Here is a 23,944-nt window from a genome sequence, read left to right on the forward strand (position 1 = left end):
GACTGAGCCATCCAGGCACCCTAGCCATAACTTTTATATGCACAGGGAAACCAAAAAATTCATTTGACTCACTTTACTGAGATATTCACTTTATTGTAGTGGTCTGGAACTGAGCCTGCAGTATCTCCAAGGTGGGCCTATATAACAAGCAGTTCATTTGAATGTTGAATTGGCTTCTCAAGTTTGCCCCAAACTGCTTTTCCCGATCTCAGCAATCTTTCTTTCCTTTGTTCCACACTAAGATTGTGGAGTCATCTATTATTCCTCTTTTGTTTTCATACCTTTCGTGTAACCCATCAGCAAATATCGTTAGCTCTGTCCTCAAAAAGCCAGAGTGATATTTTCAAAATCTAAGCCAGAACATGACTTTTCTTATTTTTTTTTAATTTATTTTAACGTTTATTTATTTTTGAAAGACAGAGAGACAGAGCACAAGCAGAGAGAGAAAGAGATACAGAATCCGAAGCAGGCTCCAGGCTCTGAGCTGTCTGCACAGAGACCAACATGGGGCTCAAACCGTGAGATCATGACCTGAGCCAAAGTTGGCTGCTTAACTGACTGAGCCACCCAGACGCCCCTCCTCTTAGTTTTTAAAATCAAAAACAAATGGAGACCCGCCTTGAAAATTCCCTGAGCATACAAAACCAGTTTAATTCTACAAACAAAGCTTAATTTAACTTTAAGTTAGCAAGACTAACTTGACCTGAGTTGTTTTTTGCTTTTGCCTCTGGAAATCATAAGCAAAATTCACCTTTTCCCAAGGTTGATATGAGGTAGCCACTGGCCACCTCCCTATCATTTAAGAAAAGTTTAATGTTATAACAAATCCCTGTGAACAGTCTCTGCTTTCTTACTATATAAGCAGCTTTATAACAACATAACCTTGAGCCTCATTCCATATTTTGGTTTGAGTGCTCCTGGTTTGCAAACTGTCTTTTTGGTGTGTGTATAACACACCTATGATCCACTGGTTTTCCTTCCGTTATTTTTGAACTTTTGACATTTCATGTCATCAGAAGTGGAGCCCAAAGAAGACCTCTAACAATTTTGAAACCGGTGAGCCAGCAGGTGCTGGTACCCACAGAGCCCACTGAGCTCACTACTTTCTCATCCACCCTGGAGCTTGAGGGTAAGTCTATCTTGGATCCAAACTCCACTCTCTGTGTTTTGAGCTCTGCAACTTTATTGTGCATACCTGCATTTGATTTGTTGAAGCTTCTTGGTCAGTCACCCTATTGTGTTCAGAAGTGGGGAGGAGGGGAATACACGATTCCTTGTGTTTTGGAACAAATATTGGAAAATACGGCACCTCATAGTTAGGATGTCTTATGAAATCTAAAGCAAAGATGATTTCCCCCTGATCTATGAGCCACGATCTTGAGCCATTTTGGAAAATGGCTGAACTTTTGGAATCATTGTGAAATCTTTCACTCAGATAAGTCCACCTTAAGGGGATACCCTTAAAAGAGATGATTCCAAACCCCTCAGAGACAGTAAAATGCATTTTTAATTGATATGTAGAAGCTTCTAAATGACAAAGACTCTGAAAACAGCTCTAAAAGGATTCTCACAGCATGCAAATAAAAAATCTTTAGTAAAAACTCTCTGGCTATCTGAGCAGATAGCCTTAACTTAGTCCAGCTGCCAGAAACACAATTTTGATCCAACTATTCTTTTGAGTTCTGTACCTGAGACATGGTTAAAATATTTTTTTTAAAGTTGTAAGATCTCTGTGTCTGCCTGTATGTTCATGTATGTCCATGTATGTATGTGATATGTTTCTATCTCCAGGTGATACTGCCAAAATTAATTTGTAAAAAGCTCTGTTTAATTGGCTTAAAGAAAATCAAGCATTTATACAAATCAAGTATGCTCTCAGAAATATGGAAAGTAATCCAAACGTTTTTCAAGTTCATGTGATTTGAGATAATCTTTGATAAATGAAAGCCGGTTTACGTTTATTGGTTTAATAAAAGCAGGCCTGTCTTCAAAATTTGTCAACAAGAAAAATAAGTTAAGGTGATTAGTTGTTTAATGTCTAATCTAAGCATAATCGTTAAAAGCAAGTAATTTAAACAAATATAAAGCTTATACTAAGGTAAACTAAATAATGGATATTCATTGAATATATAAATCATCTCCAAATAAGATAAGCATTCAATGCTAAGTGTAAGTTTATCTACTTTTGGCTTTTTTCTAATTTTTTACAGAAAGACAAAATATATTTGGGTTTATTAACCATGTTTCGTGCCACATTTAAAAAGTACCATGAGGGGGCGCCTGGGTGGCTCAGTTGGTTAAGTATCCATCTCAGGCTTAGGTCATGATCTCACAGTTTGTGAGTTCAAGCCCCGCATCAGGCTCTGTGTTGACAGCTCAGAGCCTGGAGCCTCCTTCAGATTCTGTGTCTCCCTCACTCTCTGCCGCTCCCCAGCTTGCACTCTGTCTCTCTCTCTCTCTCTCTCTCTCTCTCTCTCAAAATAAATGAACATTAAAAACAAAAGTTACCATGAGGAAGAATATGCTTCTAGAAATTATGAAATGTGTTTATCAATTTTCTAGTCCAATAATTGCTTACTTCTTAGTTTAAACTAGGAATTAAGGATTCTAAGGGTTAAGAATTTTGATAAATATATGTAATTAAAACTACTAGAAATAATAAGGTTGAAAAAACAACTGTCTATGGAAAGCAGAAATGTAAGAAAAATAGAATGTGTTTTTGGATAAGGAAAGGCATGAAGGACGTGGGTTTTTTGGTTTTTTTTGTTTTTTTTTTTTTTGCTTTGGGTTTTGGTTGTTTTGTCTTGTTAAGAGAAAAAAGAAAGTAAGTTTGTCCTAGAGTAAAATGATTATTCCTAATTAAGAAAGGAAAAAAATAAGACAAAACCTAAATGGATAGAGAAAATTGTGTAAGTTGTGGACAAGGAATCTTGAGAAGGGAATTTTAGGTGTGGTCAAGCTGATTAAGATTGAAATGGATTTATTTATGTTAAAAAAATGGAGAGTTTTAATATCAAAAGTACACTGAAGCAGAATCAGAATTTAGTTTTCTCTCTATTAAAAGGACAAAAGTTTCTTAGATTATTGGTCTGCTCTTTTTTTAAAAAAATTTTTTAATGTTTATTTATTTTTGAGAAAGAGACAGAGTGCAAGTGGTGGGGGCAGGGGGGCGGTGGCAAAGAGATGTGGAGACACAGGATCTGAAGCAGGCTCCAGGCTCTAAGCTGCACAGAGTCCGACGCAGGGCTTGAACTCACAAACTGTGAAATCATGACCTGAACTGAAGTCGGATGCTTAACCAACTAAGCCACCCAGGCGCCCCTGTTCTGCTCTTAATAAAAATTATAAACAAAGATTTTTCTTTACCTTTAATGTAATCTGTCTAGAAAACAAAGATTCTGTGTTTTGTCTTTATAAAGTCTTTGATCATTTAGGAAAGAACCCAGTCTTCTCTATTAAAAGAGCTAGGTTTTTGTTGTTGTTTTACAAGGATGTAACTTCCGGTATTTGCTTTTTAAATTTTTTTAATGTTTTATTTTATTTTTGAAACAGAGAGCATGAGCGGTGGAGGGCAGAGAGAGAGAAAAACACAGAACCCAAAGCAGGCTCCAGGCTCTGAGCTGTCAGCACACAGCCCCACACTGGACTCGAACTCGTCAACTGTGAGATCATGACCTGAGCCGAGGTCAGGCACTCAACTGACTGAGCCACCCAGGTGTTTTTTAAATCTTTTATCACTTTGGTTTAATGGGTAACTAAATATTGTATCACAGTGATCTATGATTGTATTTTATCAAATAATAATTTGTCTTTTGACATTTGTAACAAACTTCCCCAGATGAAATTCTGAATAAAGTAGTAAGAGAAATGTTAATTTCTTTGGTCATTTGAGATGTTAAATTACATGGGAAGCATGGTCAAATAAGAAGCGATGCTGAACTTTCTTTAGCTTATACTTATATATGTTAATATAAGTGTTCCAGAGATTGTATGAAATTCCTAAAAATCCGATGTGTTCTGGTATAACGTTATCAGCCATGATTTTTAAATGTATGTCACAAAAAGAACCAAATTTAGTTGTCAATTTCATCATTGTCTTTGTTTGTGTATGTGAACTCTTACCAGATCTTTTAAACTCTTTTGTAACTTATAGACTGTTATTGTTTCACTTTGATGCTTTTGCAAAAGTATTCCTGCAAAAGTGCTTCATCTTCAAAGAGATAAATGGAAAAAACCTTGACAAGTATTCTAAAATTCAGGTTTCTGGTATCGTTAAGATCAGAACATCACATAAAGTAAGAATTTCTAAAGCTCCAATGGAAAGCTGATTGGTTCATAAAGCTGCTAACTCAAGATGAAGCAAAAGTTAGGGATTAATTGCCTAACACTGAAGGAACTGATGAGATGATTGTAATTTTTATTCCATTTAAAACATTGCTAGTAAAAAAAAAAAAAAAAGACTGGGGGAAAAAAAAAACATTGCTAGTTCTTTAATGCTTTGTTCTCCAGATTTAAAGAACCCCTTTTTCTCCTCTCTTTCATGCTATCTGTAACTTATAGCAATTTGGTAAAATGTCTTTGTGACCAAGGTTAAAACATTTATCTTTTTCTCCCTACCTGATCCCTCCTGTATTCAGAAACTCCTATTAAATATTCTTGTTTTTATGATAATATATATATTTGCATAAGTTCAATAAGAATCTGTTCTCCTTGTAACAGGACACAATTGGACAAGTCATTGGCTTGGCTTCCTAGCCTCAAGAAGCTTTGGAAAGTGCAATCTGAGAGAAGTTCTAGCAAAGCAGATTTTAAAGAGCCTATATGGTCAGTCACTATCCTTGCTGTACTTATGCAAATAATCAGGCCCCATTTATTGAAACTACTTAATTTATAAACAAACTAGTCTTACTGTGGTTATCTTTGGCAGAAATGGGGATGATTATACAGAATCATAACCTCAAACTCAGAAGCAGTATTTGTAATTTGCTTGAACTATCAACCTTTGTTTTTATTTTGTTTCCATAGAAATCCCTCTCATTAAACTACCTGATTGCTCACATCAAATAGAAGCCAATTTAGCCAACACTGGCTTCTGACCTACAACCTCCTCAAGTTCAGCCTGTTCTAACTAATCATGCTAATACATGATGTGATGCCTATGTAAATAAATAACTCATAAAAAATTGAAACCCAATTGCACATTATTCAAAAAATATAGATTGACTTAGGTAAAACATGAATCTGATTATAACCCATTTGAGTTATTTAGTTGGTTAAATCTTGGCCCCTGGGAATCTCTGCTCTGGAAAATTTCTCAGTCCTTGGTTATTGTTTTCTTACAGTCATCACATTAACCTCTCCAGCATGTTGCATAATCTGGAGGGTTTTAAATGCCTCAGCAGCCACTCATATGCCAAATGGTAGCCATCAGGATCGGACAACTGAATGAAATCAGCAATAGCCACGTAAATGATGAAGATGGTAACTAATGGCCCTCCTGCCTGATGACTCAACTACTGGGAACATAGAATGTGTGATTCTTCAGCCTGACTACATCAATGGTAGTAACCAAGAATAATGCTATATTGGTTGGTCATACCCTCAGCGTGCTGAGACAATGACCAAAATGGGGGGAAGGGGATTATTAAAATCAAAAACAAATGGAGACCAGCCTTGAAAACTCCCTGAGCAGACAGAGCCAGTTTAATCATACAAATAAAGCTTAATTTAGCTTTAAGTTTGCAAGGCTAACTTGACCTGGGTTGCTTGTGCCCCTGGAAATCATAAGCAAAACTTAAATTGCTTCCAAGGTTAATGTGAGGTAACCACTGGCCAATTCCCTATCATTTAAGAAAATTCTAATATTTATAACCAATCACTGTGAAGTCACTGCTTTGTTACTATACAAGCTTCTTCTTTTTTTTTTTTTAATGTTTATTATTTTTGAGAGAGTGAGAGAGGGAGCTGGGGAGGGGCAGAGAGAGAGGGAGACAGGATCCAAAGCGAACTCTGCCCTGAGAACAGTGAGCCCAATGTGGGGGTCGAACTCACAAACTCTGAGATCCTGACCTGAGCCGAAGTTGGATGCTTAGCCCACTGAGCCAGATGCCCCTATACAAGCTTTTTTATAATGATATACCCTTGAGCCTAATTCCAAGTTTTGGTTTGATTGCTCCCAGTTTGCAAACTGTCTTTAAGTGGTGTACGTACAATACAGTTTTACTAATTACTACTTCTATGACCCATTGATTTAACTTCTGTTATTTCTGAAATTTTGACACAGTTTTAAGCACCAAACTTTTCCCAAAGTCTTCATCATGATCCATAAAGCCCTACAAGATCTAGCCCCTGACGCTGCCTGCCCTCATTTCCTACCAATCTCCTCTTTGTTCTTCAGGTTCAGCCACACCAGATCTTCCAGGTCACTCCTTCCTCAAGGCCATCGCACAACTCCCCACCTGTCTTCCTCCCAGTATCTAACCAAATGCCCCCTCCCTTATCATGAGCCACTCCCTATCCCCTTATCACATTTCAGTTTTCCTCATAACATTTGTCACCTCCTGACATTTAATATACTTGCCCGTTGTTACAGGTCATCCAGTTAAATTTGAATTTCAGAGTTAAAAAAAGATTGACTTTCCAGTATGAAAACGTCTCAGACATTGCATGGGATATACTTATACACTGAAAAAAATTCGTTGTTTATCTGAAATTCAAGTTTTCCTGATGTGCTGTTTTTGTTTAATCTGGCAACCCTATGCAGAAAAGCAGGTGGTTATTTAGCTCATCGCTGTGTCCCCAGCGCTAGAGCTGCTCCTGACAAGTAGTAAGCTCTCAGAAAATATTTATACAATGAAAGAATGTGTTCAACCGGGTCACTAACCTGTAACACGCCTAAACTTTTCATAAACAGCAACTGAGTCAGGGGGGCGGAGTCTCTAGACTGTGTTAGCCCAGATCACAACCGGGGGTCAGGTGGCTGATGCATTTTACAAGCAGGTCGAGCAGCTGGGTATTTTGCCGGCCTTCACCCCAGCACCTGGCGAAAGAAAACTCCCCCCCGGACAAGTGAACCGGCTGGTCCCAGGTGGCCCTCCTGGGGGCGGGGCCTCCCCAAACTGCCGGCGGGACCCAGCCCTCGCCGAAGCCAGGGCCCCTTTAACGCCCCGCTTCCCACCAAGGCTCGCGTCCTCGTGTGACGTCACCCGGCTGACGGCCAATGGAAGCGCGGCTTACTGGCAGGCGGCGCCGGCTGCTGTGCCAAAGGGGAAGTGAGCTGGGGCTGGAGCGATGGCCCGGGTTTGGAGCCCGCGGCCGCCGCCGCCGCCGCCGCCGCCACCGCCAGCACGTTTGGAGCAGCTGCGGCTGCAACCGGAGCGGGGGCCGGAGTCGCGGCTGGAGTGGAAGCGGCGCATGTGAGTTGCCGAGAGTCGCCCTTGCCGAACACCTCAAACTCTGGGCGGGAGCGCTTCAGGTGGGCTGAGCCGCCGTCGCCCTTCTGCACCGCGCCACGCCGCTGGCCCAGACAGGAGGGTTGGGGTCTCCCAGGTGAAGGACTGGCGCTTGGCAGACTTAGCCCTCCGAGCCGGGTTCTAGGCCTTCCTCAGTCTCGGGCTCCTTTCAAACTCAGGGCGGAGGCCGAAGGACCGTGATCACCCCGACCCGAGCATTTTCTTGGCGCCTAGGCTGTGTCGGGGCTGCGAGCCCCCTATTGCTGCCACCTCTCCAGCTAGAGAGCGACTAGCGCATTCCCACTGTCTAGCTCTGCACCTCCCTCTCTCCTCTCATTCAAGAACAAGTTTCTTTTCGCTCTCAGTTGGAAGTCCTGCCCTGGAAGGCCAAAACACCCATCTGTGTGCCCTTCCCCAGTTCCTGGAGCACACTTAGAAATATCTACTTATCGGGAGATAGAGGTTGCTCCCCTATCCATCCTCTTATCTAATTGAAACTCCATGCCCAGAGCCTTACCCATTTTGATCACCAGCTCCCTGGCCATCTCTATGTGACTTCCCCCACCCATCTGAGTTCCACTTTCCTCTGGGCTCCAATCTCTAGCCCCCAGCGGATCTGGTCAGTCCCACCCCTGGGTGGGAGTGACCCAGGGCTCTGGCCCAGATTCCCCACCCTGGAAGGCAGCTCCAAGGCAGCGAGAGAATTGGGCGTCGGGTACGAACCTGGCAGCTCAGGAGTGGGTGCTCCACTCACCCCACACAAGAAGATGAAGAAGCGCAAAGAGCTCAATGCATTGATTGGTTTGGCTGGGGACAGTCGGAGAAAGAAGCCCAAGAAAGGCTCAGGCCACCGCCTTCTTCGCACTGAGCCTCCTGACTCAGACTCTGAATCCAGCTCTGAGGAGGAAGAAGAATTCGGTTTAGTTGGAAATCGCTCTCGTTTCGTCAAGTGAGTGATGCAGTGGTGAGGGGTGGGGTGGGGAAAAGGCATTTCCTTATATTACCAAAGGGGAAAATTGAAAGGAAGGAGAAGGGTGTTCTTACAAAGCAAAAAGGGTGTAGACCTTGGACAGCAAACAGGAAGAAAAGATGTTAGGGAGAAGATGAGCTCAGGTTCTGAATGAAGAAGTTAGAGATCTGTCTGTAAGTGTATAAAGAATTCAGAATCCAGGGTGGAAGTATGGACTTGGGGAATGTGCCAAGAGCCCAGAGAGAGCAAGTTGGGAGTGGCAGAAAAGCTAAGAATAGGTACATGGGAGCAAAGAAGCTTTGGGGAGTAGACCTTTTTTAAAAAGTGTAGTAAAGACAGGAACTTTAAGGCTGAAGATTATTTTTCACACTCTTGATGAGTCTGAATCTTGATGGTGGGAGGATATGGTGAGGAACATACAAAGTGTGACACTTGAGAGTATGTGGAGAGTGGGAGACAAAAAGATGAGGCAACTTTTTTCCAAACCACTTTGAGATGGTGCAGCCACTAGGCAAAACCAAATGAGCTTTGAGAACATTGGGAATTGGGCCCAGGACGGAAAAAGGCTAAAGGGAACCTCAAAGGTGCCCTGGGACCCTCCCAAGAGGGCACACTCAAAGAATATTCTGCTGAGGATGTGGAAGCTAGAGCTAGGCAGAAGGTTGGAGTGCTAAAAGAGATAAATCCTTTGAGGTTTTTTTGTTTGTTTAGAGTGTCTTTGTCCTTTTATTTTGTTAAAGGAAGAGTTTGGTTTCTAATGAGCTTTGTCAAATTAAGCAGTTAAAAGCAGTCTCGGATTTGGGATATGAAAAGATGATGAATAGTTCTACTGGAATAGTTGCCCTGATGAGTTACTTTAGACCTTGAGTGCTGGTTGAAGTTTGGTGTGAAATCTAACCCTTTTCCATGTTTCCTGCCTTCTGAGCCGATAAGCTAGAGTGCTCCAGGTGTCCACTTAAACCTACGGGCTCCTATTTCTTCTGTTTGCACTAAAACTTGCTCAAAAGTCTATGAAGTTTCAATAATAGGAAATAGGGTCCCCTGGAGGGAATATATGTTGGAGAGCCAGAAATAGGGAAATTGTAGTGCTGTAATGGAATTGCAGAGATCTGGTCTTTACACTTTCCTAACACGAGTGTATCTCCAAAGACCTGAATCCATGATGATGGCTGTGGGCTGCTGTGCCCACAGATCTCTTTCTGTGTCATGTGAAGTTTGAAACCTTTGTATCCAAAAAATGAACTCTTCATAAGGTCTTAATTAGTCACCTTCAACCCGCTGTTCAGACTTACGTGTGTTACCCAGTGTTCCCTGGTAAACAAGTATATGGCAACACATGTATGCTATTTCTAATACAGCTGTACTCATAATCATTTTTGTACTCCTGGTTGAATCTGTTCTTATGATCAGGGGAGACTACTTACGATGCTGCAAGATCTGTTATCCCCTCTGTGCTTTTGTCATCCTTGCCGCCTGTGTTGTGGCCTGCGTTGGGTTGGTGTGGATGCAAGTTGCCCTGAAGGAGGATCTGGATGCCCTCAAGGAAAAATTTAGAACAAGTAAGTGGTCGCCTTTTTCAGAGTATTATCTTATTTCCAGGTCTAGGTCCACAGAGTGGAATTAAGAGTTTGCCCAATTATATATTCCTTCCAGCCTTCTTATACTTTTTCTTAGCTGTCAGCTTGAATGTGAGAATAGCTGTTTGTATTTTTGAAACCCACAAACAAAAAGTTATGCTTATGTACCATCATGAAAAATAGCATCTGAAATCATGGCATTACAGTCAACACTTAAGGTGCAGAAAGGAAGTGCTAAAGTTCAGGAGTCTAGAACCTTGGTGAACCTCAGCCTGTTGCCACTTATATTTCCCCAAAGATGAAGTGGCAGTAGCCACACTGGGCTATTTCCTTCCTCCTCACAGGGCCATTTGAGAAAGAATGTGGGAATGTCTGTTAGTTTCCTCCTTAAGAAACACCATATGGAAACGGGAATGGGCAATAATAATAGCATTTATTGAGTGCCTACTGTGTACCAAGTCACAAATAAATATTTGTCTCATGAATGAGACAACCGTTTAAGAAGCTTTTTTTTTAAGTTCAAGAGTTTTATATATTTTAAATTATAAAGTTATTTTTGCCATGTCCAAGGTACTTTATTTGAAAGGTGTATTTGCATAGTAGCTTCCACCAGATTTAACCTAAGTATCTTCCTTCAGCAACACTGAGATCTTTAGTTCTAGGATTCAGGAGTTAATTTTCTAAGCTAAAGAACCAGTTTCAAGTTAATCCCAAATGCCTTAACCCTAGCAGTATTAGCACATGGGGTAACTGACCACTAGGCTTTCTCAAGGTTTTAACAAAATCTGGCTCCAGAACTGGAATTAGAGCTGTGTCCCTTCTTCCCATCTCCGTCCTTCGGAGATCACAACCTCCAGGCTTTCCTTCACCCCACCCTCTGTTTACTGCCTGCAGTTATTCAAGTTCTGAACCTGACCTAGAGGCAGCTAATCCTTAGTTACTGTGATAGTAAAGTTCTTAGTGATGTTGCTTGAAAAAAATGTTGAAATACTAATTTTGCTTTTCTTCTGATTCAGGGAATGGAACTGGGTAAACCACAGTTCTCTGCCAGAATCATCTTGACCTATATGTTTAATCAACTGGTGGAATCAGAGTACAGTATAAGAAAAAATGAGATTTGTATTCTAATTAATTTCCTTCCTTAATGGCTGTCCATACCAGTATTACAAAGTGTTTTTAAGGCCAGTGTTGTCTTTGTAAGCCAGTAATCATAACTTGGAAATGAGGTTCTCAGAAACAATGTTTAACTATATATAACCACTAAAGACACCTGCCTGTGCCCTCATCTCTATATAATTAATTGGGCCACCTAGGTTTGTGCTATAGTTTGTTTTGATCATGTATAGCAATTATTTATTTATACGTTTCAAAACATTGCTCACTTCTACCCTCCAGGGGTTCCTTTCTCTGACTGCTCTGTGCTTGTGTTTACAGGACACCCATGTAATTTATACCTTAGCTGAGCTTTTCAGGGAATTTCTTTTTTTAGAAATGTATATTTGAAGTGTATACACATAATTGACCTGGCAATCAATCAGTCAACAAATATTTGTTGAACACTTGTTAATATCAATCCCTGGAAATACTACATTCAGGAGATGCCAGGAATTGTACCCTGAACTATGAGACCTGCTTTCTACCATTGAGCAACAGTCCCCTGGGACCCTGACTACGTTTGTCAGCCAGCTGAGTGAAGCAGATTTGGAATTGTCAGTCCAGCTGCTTTGTTGTCTTTGGTTTTCTGCAATAGAAATGCCAGCTCTGTAGGGGTGTCTGGGTGGCTCAGTCGGTTAAGTGTCCGACTTCGGCTTAGGTCATGATCTCATGATTCATGGGTTCAAGCCCTGTGTTGGGCTCTGTGCTGACAGCCCAGAGCCTGGAGCCTCCTTTGGATTCTGTGTCTCCCTCTCTCTCTGCCCCTCCCATGCTCATGCTCTGTCTCTCTCTCTTTCTCAATAATAAATAACATTTTAAAAAATTAAAAATTAAAAAAAAGAAATGTCAGCCCTGTAATGTCTAAAGCAGGACTTCTAGGGGGTAGATCAAGGGGCATAGTCAGTAGGCTGAACCATCGTGGACCACTGGCCTCAGAGGTGTTTTTTTTTTTTTTAAACCATTATCTTGAGTAAATGAAGTCAGTCATGTTAAAGCTTAAATAGTCTTTCTTTGAATTACATTTCTACTTTAAATATATTTCAAGAAATTTATTTCTTGTTTTCAAGAGGAGCCTGGAAACCACTGATGTAATTAAGACCACCTGCTGGTCTGGCTTTACTAGCTTTTTGGGAAATTCAGAGCCCTTGTTCTTTATTTCAATAACTTCTCAAAGACATTTGTCAGGAAAGGAGGCAGGATTGCTGAAATATTTGAAATAGAAAGCAAATCTGATAGACTTGGTATTTTTCCTTGTGGTCCAAGAGTAACTTGATACTGAAGCTAAAGGTACTAACTGGCCTTGAAACTCAGCTCAGTATTCTTTCCAGACCCAGGTACTTCAGAAGACCTCCACAGTTATTCTAAGGAAGGTTCTGTTCTCAACCATCCCTCCCTATCATTCAACAATGAAACACTAGAGTAGAGAAAAAGAATTTGGAAAAGAAGGAAAATATTAATAAATTAGGCCATCTCTTCAGTCACACAGGCAGAGTAGCAGTTTGGTCATTTAGTACAGAACTTAAAAGTGTTCTTGTGGTGATGAAGGCTTTAGGAGGTAAGTGTCTGACAGCTGGAGTATTCTAGAGAGAGTACTGGCCCTAAGAGCAGATTTGACTGATGAATCCTGGGTTGCTCATTCCTAGCTGTAAAACTTAGATAGTCGCTTATTCTTTCTGAGCCATGATTTTCTCATCCATAGAACACAAAGACCTATTTATGCTACCAAAGCACTTTGGGCATCTCTCTGTCGTAACATCTGTCACATTGCATAGTAACTCTGTGACAACACCTTGCTCCCCCATAGGCTGAAAGCTTCAGGGTCTTCTGTATGCACTAGTGCTGCATGCAGGACTGGGTACATGGTAGAGACTCCATAACGAGTTTGAATGATTACACAAAAGTTTATTGCAAACTAAAGTGTTAAATATAAAATATTGCTGTCGATATTGTATGTATTCTGACCAGAGTGTATGCAGAAATCTCTATTTCATTATCTTAGAGATCAGAAAAAGAGCTATGTAAAGTCCTTTGAGTATTAATATACCAAATTTTAAATGAGTTGCTTTCCATGTTGAAAGAACATAAATTAGTAATTGTAAGTTGTTTGCTACCCTTCCTCCCGTTTATGTAGTCAAAATACCTTGACTGAGCTCGTCTCTCCTAAAAAGCCCCAAATCAGATAATGAAAATGATCATCTCTTGGCTCATACCATCTTAAGTATCCAGGGTGTTTTCAGGGCTTATCAGTTTTATTTGTTTGTTAGTTGATAACTGTGACCCAAGTTACTTATGTATTTGTCTTATTTCTTCTTCCACTTCTGCCTTCTACTTCTTTCATATAAACTATAGGAAAGATTCTGGCTCCCCTCCCACCCCCCACTTGGGACATTGGACCACCTGAGAATGACAGGCATATGTGGGATAAGTTTTACTTTACAACCTCACTGAAAACGTAAAAGAAATTCAGTGAAATGCTAAGTGCTGTATTAATTTAGACTGGTAAAATGTTCTTACTGTTGGATGGATGTTTTCCTGCAAACGGTGTGAGTCAAATATTACATTAAAAGCCCTGAGGGGGGGAAAAAATAAAAGCACTAAGGGAAATCTTTCATTTGTAAAGAAACCATTTCACACATATTTTTGAAAAATTAATAAAAATATCTAATTTTTTAAATCTGAATTTTGAGGTAGTGGGCTTGTTTGCAGTAGGGATACCACCACCACCCCTTCCCCAGTTTTGTTGGGGACTTTTTGTTGTTGAGTTTGTTTGATTGCATTTTCTTTGTTTTACTTAATAGGATAACATTAGTTCTATTTCATACCCTACAGTTATTTCCCTGGAGAAGCGTTTGGGTGCTTCTGTGTACCTGGCACTGTGCTGTGTGCTGGAAATACATGACAAATAAAACCTGGTCCCTGTCCTTAAGCAGCTCTCTCTTGGTCTGATAGAGGAGGACAGATGTGTTAAATGTATGTAATGAGCACAGTGTGTTAAGTGCATTGCAGAGTTTGGAATGGTAAAGTGGTGGTGGTCCAAGCCGGGAGCCCAGCTATTTGTGCTGAATCTTGAAAGGAATTAACTAGGCTAAAGTAACAAATGGAGAAGGAGCAAGCCAAGGGCATTTAGGAAGAAAGAATAGTGTGTGCAGGGTCACCGAGGCTTAAAGAGGTTCATGTCTGGGAAATCCATTTGGCTGGGACATAGTTTGAAGAGTTATGTAAAGTGATGAGAAGTGTGGTTGGGAGGTAAGCACAGACCAGATTTATTTGATCAGTGATACTTACTGAGTACCTAAGATGTGTCAGGTATATTCCAAAGCTGGCTTCACAGGGAGGAACCAAAAAAAGTCATGGTGCTTAAATTTTAGTAAATTGTCATATATCTGTCCTGTATGCCAGGGGTTTTTTTGTTTTGTTTGTTTTGGTTTTTTTTTTTTTTGTTTTAAGGGAAATGTACAATAGCTTATCAGGCAGAAGAGGAAGGACTCTTTCAGGCCTCTGCATTCAGGCTGGCAAATCTCTAAACCAGTCAGAAGTTACAGTTTCCCAAAGGAAAGTTCAAATATCACCCTGTGCTTCACCTAACATGTTCCTTTATCTTCTATTTCACTTTGAGCTTTTGGGTTGATTTAAGATTTGAAGAAACACTTTGCTGTTTATGAAAAAGATTTAGAATTGTAATCCTCATAACAGCACTTGAAAGGTGATTAAGAACCTATCTTGCATTTGACCAGTTTGAGATATAAAAAAAGTAGATCTAAGCACTTCGAGATACAACTTTTGATGTCACCTTGAGCATTAATGGAGTAAGGTTTATAAATCTTCACTGACTAATCACAAATCTCCTTAATTGCTCTGATTAATACTTAATATTTATTTATCACTTATTGTATGCCTGACCAGCCCTGTTTAGTACTTACTTTACAGCCATTCTTTCACTTAATTCCAAAAATCCTGGGGGCGCCTGGGTGGCTCAGTTGGTTAAGTGTCCGACTTGGGCTCAGGTCATGATCTCACACTCTGTGAGTTCGAGCCCCGCATCGAGCTCTGTGCTGACAGCTCAGAGCCTGGAGCCGGCTTCAGATTCTGTGTCTCCCTCTCTCTGCCCCTCCCCTACTCATGCTGTCTCTCTCAAAGAATAAACAAACATTTAAAAAAACTAAAAATAAATAAAAATAAAAGTCCTATAAAGTATATTTTATCCCTGATGAGGAAACTGAGCTCAAAGAATTTGAGTAATTTACTCAAGATCACAGTAAGTTACACAGTTAAGATCCAAGTCCAACTCTTTTTGCTGATACTTTATCATTTTTAGCCATGTGACTTTTAAAAGTTGCCTGTAGTGAAATAGCCCCAGTTAAAATGGAGCTTTAGTATTAAAGATATATGTTTGCATAAATAAAAGAACAGTATAGCTGATCAGATACAAATTCAGTCATCCTATCAGGATTAACTTTTACTAATCTGTCTTCTTTCCTAACGTATGATCATTTTTTCATCTTGGAGTCAGGAGGAACTTTGGCTATTTATGATTATTCTTGTTTTTGCTTTTAGTGGAATCTAATCAGAAAAGCTCATTCCAAGAAATTCCCAAACTTAACGAAGAATTGCTCAGCAAACAAAAACAACTCGAGAAGATTGAATCTGGGGAGCTGGGATTGAACAGAGTCTGGATAAACATCACAGAAATGAATAAGCAGGTAGCAAATGTGTGATTTTATTTCTGTGTAGTCTGTGAATATTTAGTTTGTTTAGTATGAATTTGTAGGTATAGAGCACTCACTTCCAGTTGTCTTACTTTTTGAAATGATGTCTTGCATGCTATGATCCGAACACATTACAGTCAGGCAGAATGGGTAATAGTTTTGCATTTGCCAAATATTTAAGATGTTAGCCTTTTCTGTAAAGCAACAGTTTTACCAAATAGAGTAGTTTGGAGGGAGTTAGAAGTTCTTGAGTCAACGTTTCCTAAGGAGCATTGTAGGTGTCAGATAAAGAAAGAGTGTCATTCTGACCTCTAAGAAAAATGGGTAGTCGATTTGTATTAGATAATGAGAGCTTATTTTGTTTAATTAGAGTTCACAGACTTACAGTTGCAGCCTTGAGTTTAGTGCTATACACTGTTGTAAGAAAAAAAAAATCTGTAAACCATCAATAGCTAATAATAGTTATTCTAGAGTAGCATAGGAAGAGGTAGCAGAGTTCGTAGCAAGCCTAGAGGAAAAGCCCCTAAATTGGCCAGTTTTCAGTAGGCATTGATTCCAGCAGAGGGGTTCTGCCACAGGAAAAGGGCTAATGTAAAGGATGTTGGTCGAGAATCTCCTATGTATAAGGTACTATAGTTGCCACTAGGTACTCAGCCTCTGTCCCCAGTTTTTGCAGTTTAGTTACAAAAGCTATGCATTGGCGAGACAACTCAAGTACCAAATGAATGGTATACCTGCAAAGTATTTAAAAATAAATATACCATCTTCATTGGAGCTAAGAAGATATTCTCTTCTTCAGAATGGAGTCACAATGTTCAGAATCAGCCACTGGCAGGGAACTCTGTGCTAGAATAAAGTGCTTACACACATTTCCAAAGCTACCCTCATCTTTCAAAAGCAGCAGTGTGAGAGGGGCATTTCAGCTCTTGAGACCAGGGGTCAGTGGCCTGTGTCAGTGGTTTTCAGACTTTGGCCTCGGACCCATAAAAATAAATGTTTTATGTTATGGGGCGCCTGGGTGGCTCCGTCGGTTAAGTGTCTGACTTCAGCTCAGGTCACGATCTCGCGGTCTGTGAGTTTGAGCCCCGCGTCAGGCTCTGGGCTGATGGCTCAGAGCCTGGAGCCTGCTTCCGATTCTGTGTCCCTCTCTCTCCGCCCTTCCCCCGTTCATGCTCTGTCTCTCTCTGTCTCAAAAATAAATAAACATTAAAAAAAAATTTTTTTTTTAAATAAAAATAAATGTTTTATGTCATTACCCAGTAAATATTTATCTCCATACATATATGGGTAACCTAAATAAAAGTTTCTGAAAATAGTAACTTACCCTTAATATGCTTTATGTTTACTGGTTTCTATTCAGTTCTATTTCACTTTCTTAAATCACTCATGAAATAATTGATGGGTTGTAGCACCTAGTATTTACTCGTTATCATTTATCTTTGGATTCTCAGTAATAAAGGAAAAGCAAGTATTCACTCCCTTTTTGTAAAAAGAATAGGATAAATTGTAGCCTTGCTTATATTGACAGAGCAAATTAGCAGTTTGACCAGAGATTATATCAGGTGAAAATAGACCACAGCAAAGCACTGAGAAATAATTAATTAGCATCCCTCACTGGGGCAAGCCATGGATTCCACTGATATAGTTAGTCGTGAAGAGGCAAGAATGAAATCTTTCAAGATGAAGAGTCAATGTCAGCTCTTTCCCATCTCCTTCACGTAAATCGGCATTGTGGGAAGAGTCAAAGAGGAAATTGGTACTTGGTGTGAGAGGTCACACAGATTTTCAAATGTTTGCTACATATTTTGGCTTCTGAACTCTCTTTAACCAGGAATCTAGCAACAAAAGGATCATTTTGTTCTTGGCCTGGCTGTTATTTTTAACGCAAGAAGTACCTGGGAAGGCAGGCATACCGAAAAGTTTACTTCAATCCTAGGGTTTCATGTACAAAACTGGGAGAGATTGAACTGAAGCCCTTTCCATTTTAGTCTCCATAGATCTTCAGAGATGAGGGGACTGATGAGACCAGCCTGATGCAGAGGAATTCTCTTCTGGCAACGGCATAGGAGGATGCGTGGTAGTGAAGTGAGCTTTGTGTTGGTCCAAGGGGAGCCCTTCACTCTCTGAGTGATGTTCTGAAATTAATGATACACATATCTGATGGTGTACTCAAGTAAAAGGCATTTGTCCTAAATCAAAATAGGTCTAAAAATAAAATTAGTATTTAACCATGTTTCCATATCTAAGAGTAACTGTCAGTTAAGATGCTTTTATTGGCAAATTATTTTTTAAAGAACAACTCAGAGTGGCTTAAACAATAAGAAAATGGATTATACCACTTAACAAGAACTGTCCTTATCACAGTGTGAGTTGAAAAAAGAAAGCCATTAATTTGAAATAAGTTAAAATCAAATTTTGCATTGCAAACCTTTAAACTAATAGTTAAAATCTCATTTACTTTTCTGTTTTATTCATGAGAAATCTCTAATTTCATACCCATAGCCATTCTCAACCATTATAGGGAGTCTCCTCCCCCTTCTTTGAAGGCCGGTAATTCAACAAATGTTTAATGAGCTGCTCTTTTAGAATTAGGCCTTGGATTCAAAACCAAAAATGATGTGACTTCTGCCTCAAGGCTCTTACAGTCAAATGGAGGAGATAAGAGTGAACAATTGTTATACAGCCTCTTGAGCAATAAGAAACAGGTCCACATGAGTGCTGTGAAGGTATTTTTAAGTATGTATTAACGAGCATGCTGGGGCCAGACGAAGCTTCTCACGTATCTTGAGCTGAGTCCTGAAGGGCACATAGGAGTTGGCCAGGTGAAGTTTGCAGAAAGAAGAGTGTCATAGGTAAAACATTACTAAAGTTTATTCTTATTTGGAGATTCTATATTTGTGAATTCACCTACTTGCTAAAGTTTGTTTTTAACCCCCAAATCCTTACTTGTGGTGCTTTCATAGTCATTCACTGATGGGCGTACAGTGGCAAAATATTTGAGTCACCCAACACAAACGTTTCCAGGTGATGTCAAACAAAGTGACACTCTGTTGTTTCAGCTCTCATACTGTAAACAGATTTCCTTTTCGAACTATAGTTAGTGGAGTGTTTTCACACTTCTGTGGAGTTTTTGGTGATTTCACTGTTTGAAATGTCCCCCTAGCATAGTGCTGAAGTACTAGCTAATATTCCTAAGTGCAGAAAGGCTGTGATATGCCTTACAGAGAAAATACGTGTGTTAGATAAGTTTCAGGCATGAGTTTGGCAATATACGTTTAATAAGATGTCTTTAAACAGAAACACACGTAAAACAAGGGTTACGTATAATATTGACCAGTAGCCAAAAATGTGACCAGAGAGCTCTCAGGAACCTAACCCTCTGCTTCCCTTAGGAGCAATGGTTCAGTAGCCACTAATTCAGTTTTTGCTGCAACTTTCTAGAACGTAACTATTACAAATAATGAGAATATACTCTATGTCCAAAAGAATAGACAAATGAAAACCACGGTGTGTTTAGAGAATTTTAGTAGTTCATTATAGCTATAGTTTGGCAGAAAGAGGCCAGAAGTAAGGATATGTCAGCAAGAGCCAGAGGACCTTGAGTGCCTTTTTATAGTATGCTCTGTATCCCTTTTGGCATTCAGTCCCAATAACTTTATGTTATAGTTATTTGTATATGCATCTAATTACACTACAAGGTCATATACTGTAGTGCGAACTTTTTTTTTTTTTAATTTTTTTTTTTTTTCAACGTTTATTTATTTTTGGGACAGAGAGAGACAGAGCATGAACGGGGGAGGGGCAGAGAGAGAGGGAGACACAGAATCGGAAACAGGCTCCAGGCTCTGAGCCATCAGCCCAGAGCCCGACGCGGGGCTCGAACTCACGGACCGCGAGATCGTGACCTGGCTGAAGTCGGACGCTTAACCGACTGCGCCACCCAGGCGCCCCTGTAGTGTGAACTTTAAGCATGATGATGGCAATGATGATGATGATGGCAGTTAAGATGACAACTGCCACTCATGAAATGTTTTCTTTGTGTAGTCCACTGTTAAATGCATGACATAACGTGATCTCCTTTTTTGGTTCTATAGCCCTTTGAAGTAGGAGGTAGTATCTCCATTTTACAGATAGGAAAACGAGGCCCAAAGAGGTTAAGTAGTTTGCTCAAGGTTACATAGATGCGTATCATTGCTAACATTAAAATATTCAAGGCATGGGAGCCCGTTTTCTTTCCAGTTTTCCATTCTGCCTTACATCTTTATATCCTCTATAGGATGCAGTAAGTGCTCAGTAGATCAAGTTGAAAAGTTGTGATGTCAGGTTTCTACTAAGACTCATCATTCAACACTGATGATTATCTGTTTTAGTAACTTTTTTACTTACTGTTTAAAGAATCCTTAATTTTAGCCCCAGAGCAAAAAAAGCAGCATTTCAGACTTTATAGTAGGAGATGGTCTGATAAGCAAATGGTCTACAGTAGTTATTTTTAATTCTGCTAATGAAAAGTCATGTAATATGCATAAAAGTCATGAATAATCTTTTGGCTGGAATGTGGAATTTTTTCTTAATTCAACTTTTTAGACTCTTTGAACTACAGCGTGTGACTTTTAGAGATAAATTCTGTCATACTTGAATCCTATCTGACATTCTAGAATGTCTATTAGAGACCAGAGGAGTCCCAGAGATAGTAAAAGGAGAGTGCCCCTTGTCTGTCCACTCTAGTTCCACATGTAGCTTTGCTGTAATTTTCCACAGATACTAACATTACTCCACTCTTGAGAGAGGAGTGCTGACAGATGGAGTCCAGCTTTGCAGTTATGGGGATGTAGTTGAGTCCTAGTGACCAGTGTGGGGCTCAAGACTTATAAATAAATGGTCCTAAGTGATGTTTGGTAATTAGAGTGTTAATGGTCAGCGCATCCTCTTTCAGGGAGGCAGCTGATACCCTAGGCCTGGCTTTCACCTGCTCCTCTGGTTTTGGGCGAAGTGGTGGCTGCCCCCAACCACACTGGCCATTTGTGGGGTTTTTTTGTTTTTTGGGTTTTTTATTCCAGGTGTCCCCCACCCCTGCCTCCATCCTACACTGGCCATTTAAATGGGAGGCAGTTGCCATTCTTGAGATACTTCTGATTAGCATCAGACTCTACCATAGCCTCAGGATATTGCAGTACCCGGGAGAATAGTGTCTACCTGGATCACTCCACCCAGAACACAGCTTGTGTCTTTTAGGACCTGGCCTATTGTCAGTGGAAGGAATTTGTTCCCTTAAGTGGCCAAAAGGTAACTGCAAAATTGATGGGGCATTTAGAATAACCATATTCTCACCATCAGATTGGTATTGAGTTGATTGTGTACATACTTTGGAGTACTGAGTAAAACATACCTACCTGGAGGATGGCCTCCTTCCTAGCTTTTATGTTTGAGCTAAGCATGTTCAGATAGCCTTGGAAGGCCCAGTGAAGGGCATGGAAGAAAGGTCCAGCCAAGGAAATCTATTAAACCCTTCCAGAGTTGTGATGTCTTTTTCCTATGTGTATTTCGTTCCCATCTTTTGTGTTTAAAATTTTATGAGTAGTATGTGAATGTATTCTTATGTAAGGTTTAAACAGTAAAACACGTAAGGAACTCTTACGAAAATTCCCTTTCAACCCTCATCTCTGTATGTTCCCCCATCACATACACATTTCTTGTCCCCATGGGTGTCCACTGCCATTGGTCTGGACTGCATTCTTCTAGTCCCCTTTCTAACAAAATCATAATAGCTTTTAATATGAATTAGCTTATGGGTTAGTGTGTGTGTATGAGACCAAATGGATGGAGTCATTCAGTATATATTGTACAACTTGTTTTGTTCCCTGAATACATCTCTTTATCCTTAGCAATAGATAAAATGGTTTCTAGTGTCTTGCTATTACAAATAAGGAAGGAGTAAATATTCTCGTGCGTACATCTTTGTGTACATGAGCAAGTTATGTGTAGATAGATTTCTAGAAATGAAATTGCTAAATTAAAGGATATAAGCACTCAAATTTTGACAGATACTCCTAGATAACGTTCTTACAGGTCTTCTCCAGTTTACATTCCCATTAAGAATGCCTTTTTCCTTATGTCCTTTTCAAACCCCAGTATTATTCATATCTTTTTAAAGGCGTGGATTAAAGCAACCTCTGTGATGTAATTGCTACTCTTAAGAGGTTATAGTTTGCTGAGAATATCTCTCTGTGGGCTGAGGTTTCTCAACCACATTGATTTCAAGTGCATAGAGTTGGAATGTTGAAGAGTATTCTGAATATTTTGGAGCATTTATGGAGAATTACATGTTCAAGTGCTTATTAAATTTCACTATTAAAGAGCTAACACGGGGCGCCTGGGTGGCTCAGTCGGCTAAGCCGCCGACTTCGGCTCAGGTCATGATCTCGCGGTCCGTGAGTTCGAGCCCCACGTCAGGCTCTGTGCTGACAGCTCAGAGCCTGGAGCCTGTTTCAGATTCTGTGTCTCCCTCTCTCTGACCTTCCCCCATTCATGCTCTGTCTCTCTGTCTCAAAAATAAATAAACGTTAAAAAAATTTTTTTTTAAATAAAAAAATAAAGAGCTAACACTTATCAGGTATTTTGTTTGTACTAAGAACTATGCTACGAACTTTAGTTATATATCTCATTTAATCCTCGTGGCCTGTATTAGTCATCTTTCACTGTGTTACTTTTGTCTCAAAACTTAATGACTTAAAACAGCAAACATTTGTGATCTCACAGTGTCTGGGGGTAAGGAATTTGGGAGCATCTTAGTTGAGTGGTTCTGGCTAGGATCTCTGTAAAGTTGCATTTAAGATGTAGGCCAAGGCTGCATCGTGTGAAGGCTTCCCTGGGACTAGAGGATCTTCACTCGTATGGCTGTTGGCAGCAGGTCTCAGTTCCTCTCAATGTGGGCTTCTCCACAGGGCTGCTTGAGTGTTCTCGTAGCAGGGCAGCTGAGCGAGTGATCCAAAGAGGAAGCCCTGGTGCTTTTAAAGACCTAGTGTCCAAAGTTGTTGTCACTTCCACTGTCTAGTGTAGGCTGAAAGGAAGTCACTAGGGACAGGCCACACTCAAGGGAAAAGGATGATGTCCCACTTCTTGAAGGGAAGACTCTCGGACAGTTTGTAGACCTATTTTAAAACATTCAGATGTCCCTATGAGATGATTGTTGTTAAACAGTTTTTATTGTTTTAGGCATTTTACTGGGGAGAAAAATGAGTCGACTACTTATTTAGGCTTATCTCCTCCTTCCTGGCCTCTACCCTCTACTCTGCTTGGACTAGTCTTCTCAGCGTCCATCCTAGACACAGAGTGTTCTTTCTCAGCCATACATACATTGCTTTCAGTAAATACTTAACCAATCCTTGTCTATGTGCCAGGCATATTATGGAAAATGTGAAAATACACATGGTCCTTGATGTCATGGAGCTTACAGTCTAGTGGGAGAGAGTATCCTTAATCAAGTAATCACACAAATAAATAAATTATTGTCACTTTGAGAAATGCCATGAAGAAAAGGTATTCCTGGACCCGTTCATGCTGTTGCTCCCTATTTCCTAATGCCACACTCACCTACTTAACCTAAGAAGAATAGCTGCTTAATTTTTATATATAAAATCCTTCTCCATCAGAGTCTAATTTGAGCCCTCCTTCAGTGAAGCCTGTCCCTTTCCGGCTACACAAATATTCTTTTCACTGAACTTTATTCAGTATACCATCTAGTACTTAATTATTTCTTTAATGTTACCTACCTACCTCTACCCCTCCACCTCCCTCCTTCCCTTCCTCCCTCAGTTTCTCCCTTCCTCCCTCAGTCTCTCCCTGTTTCTCCTTCCTCCTCCCCCTTTCTCACTCACATTACAGTTCCTTCCACTGAGCCTTCTTTCTGTTCTTTAGATATGCCAAGCTCTTCCCTGCACAGAGGCATTTGTCCTAGCAATTCCCTCCGCCCTGCAATGTACTTCATTCAATCTTTGACTAATTCCTTATTATTAAGATCTCAGTTCAATTTTCATCCCTCATCGAAGCCTCAGCTAAATCTAATCTATTTGCTACCATCTAATCTAA

General features: G+C 40.1%; 2 protein-coding genes across 3 annotated transcripts in view; one reads left to right on the forward strand and one right to left on the reverse strand.

The window, feature by feature from the left end:
* Positions 1 to 7,301, reverse strand: part of LOC124514490 (cytochrome P450 4B1) — a 61,889-nt gene extending 54,588 nt beyond the window's left edge. The window contains exon 1 of the mRNA XM_047082534.1: positions 6,884 to 7,301. Within this exon, the coding sequence (XP_046938490.1) occupies positions 6,884 to 6,907 (24 nt within the window). The 5' untranslated portion in view covers positions 6,908 to 7,301. The remainder of the gene's footprint in view (positions 1 to 6,883) is intronic.
* A 33-nt stretch (positions 7,302 to 7,334) lies between these two features.
* Positions 7,335 to 23,944, forward strand: part of EFCAB14 (EF-hand calcium binding domain 14) — a 38,333-nt gene continuing 21,723 nt past the window's right edge. The window contains exons 1-3 of one of the 2 annotated variants that reach the window (XM_047082532.1): positions 7,335 to 8,400; positions 9,832 to 9,980; positions 15,708 to 15,853. In XM_047082532.1, coding sequence (XP_046938488.1) covers positions 8,219 to 8,400; positions 9,832 to 9,980; positions 15,708 to 15,853 — 477 coding nt within the window. In that variant the 5' untranslated portion in view covers positions 7,335 to 8,218. The remainder of the gene's footprint in view (positions 8,401 to 9,831; positions 9,981 to 15,707; positions 15,854 to 23,944) is intronic. The other variant, XM_047082533.1, reaches the window with a different exon arrangement.

This window comes from Lynx rufus, unplaced genomic scaffold (genome assembly GCF_022079265.1).
Source record: "Lynx rufus isolate CCGP_SWC_20201006 ecotype Redwood Valley unplaced genomic scaffold, mLynRuf1.p SCAF_2, whole genome shotgun sequence".
Classification (NCBI taxonomy): Eukaryota; Metazoa; Chordata; class Mammalia; order Carnivora; family Felidae; genus Lynx; species Lynx rufus.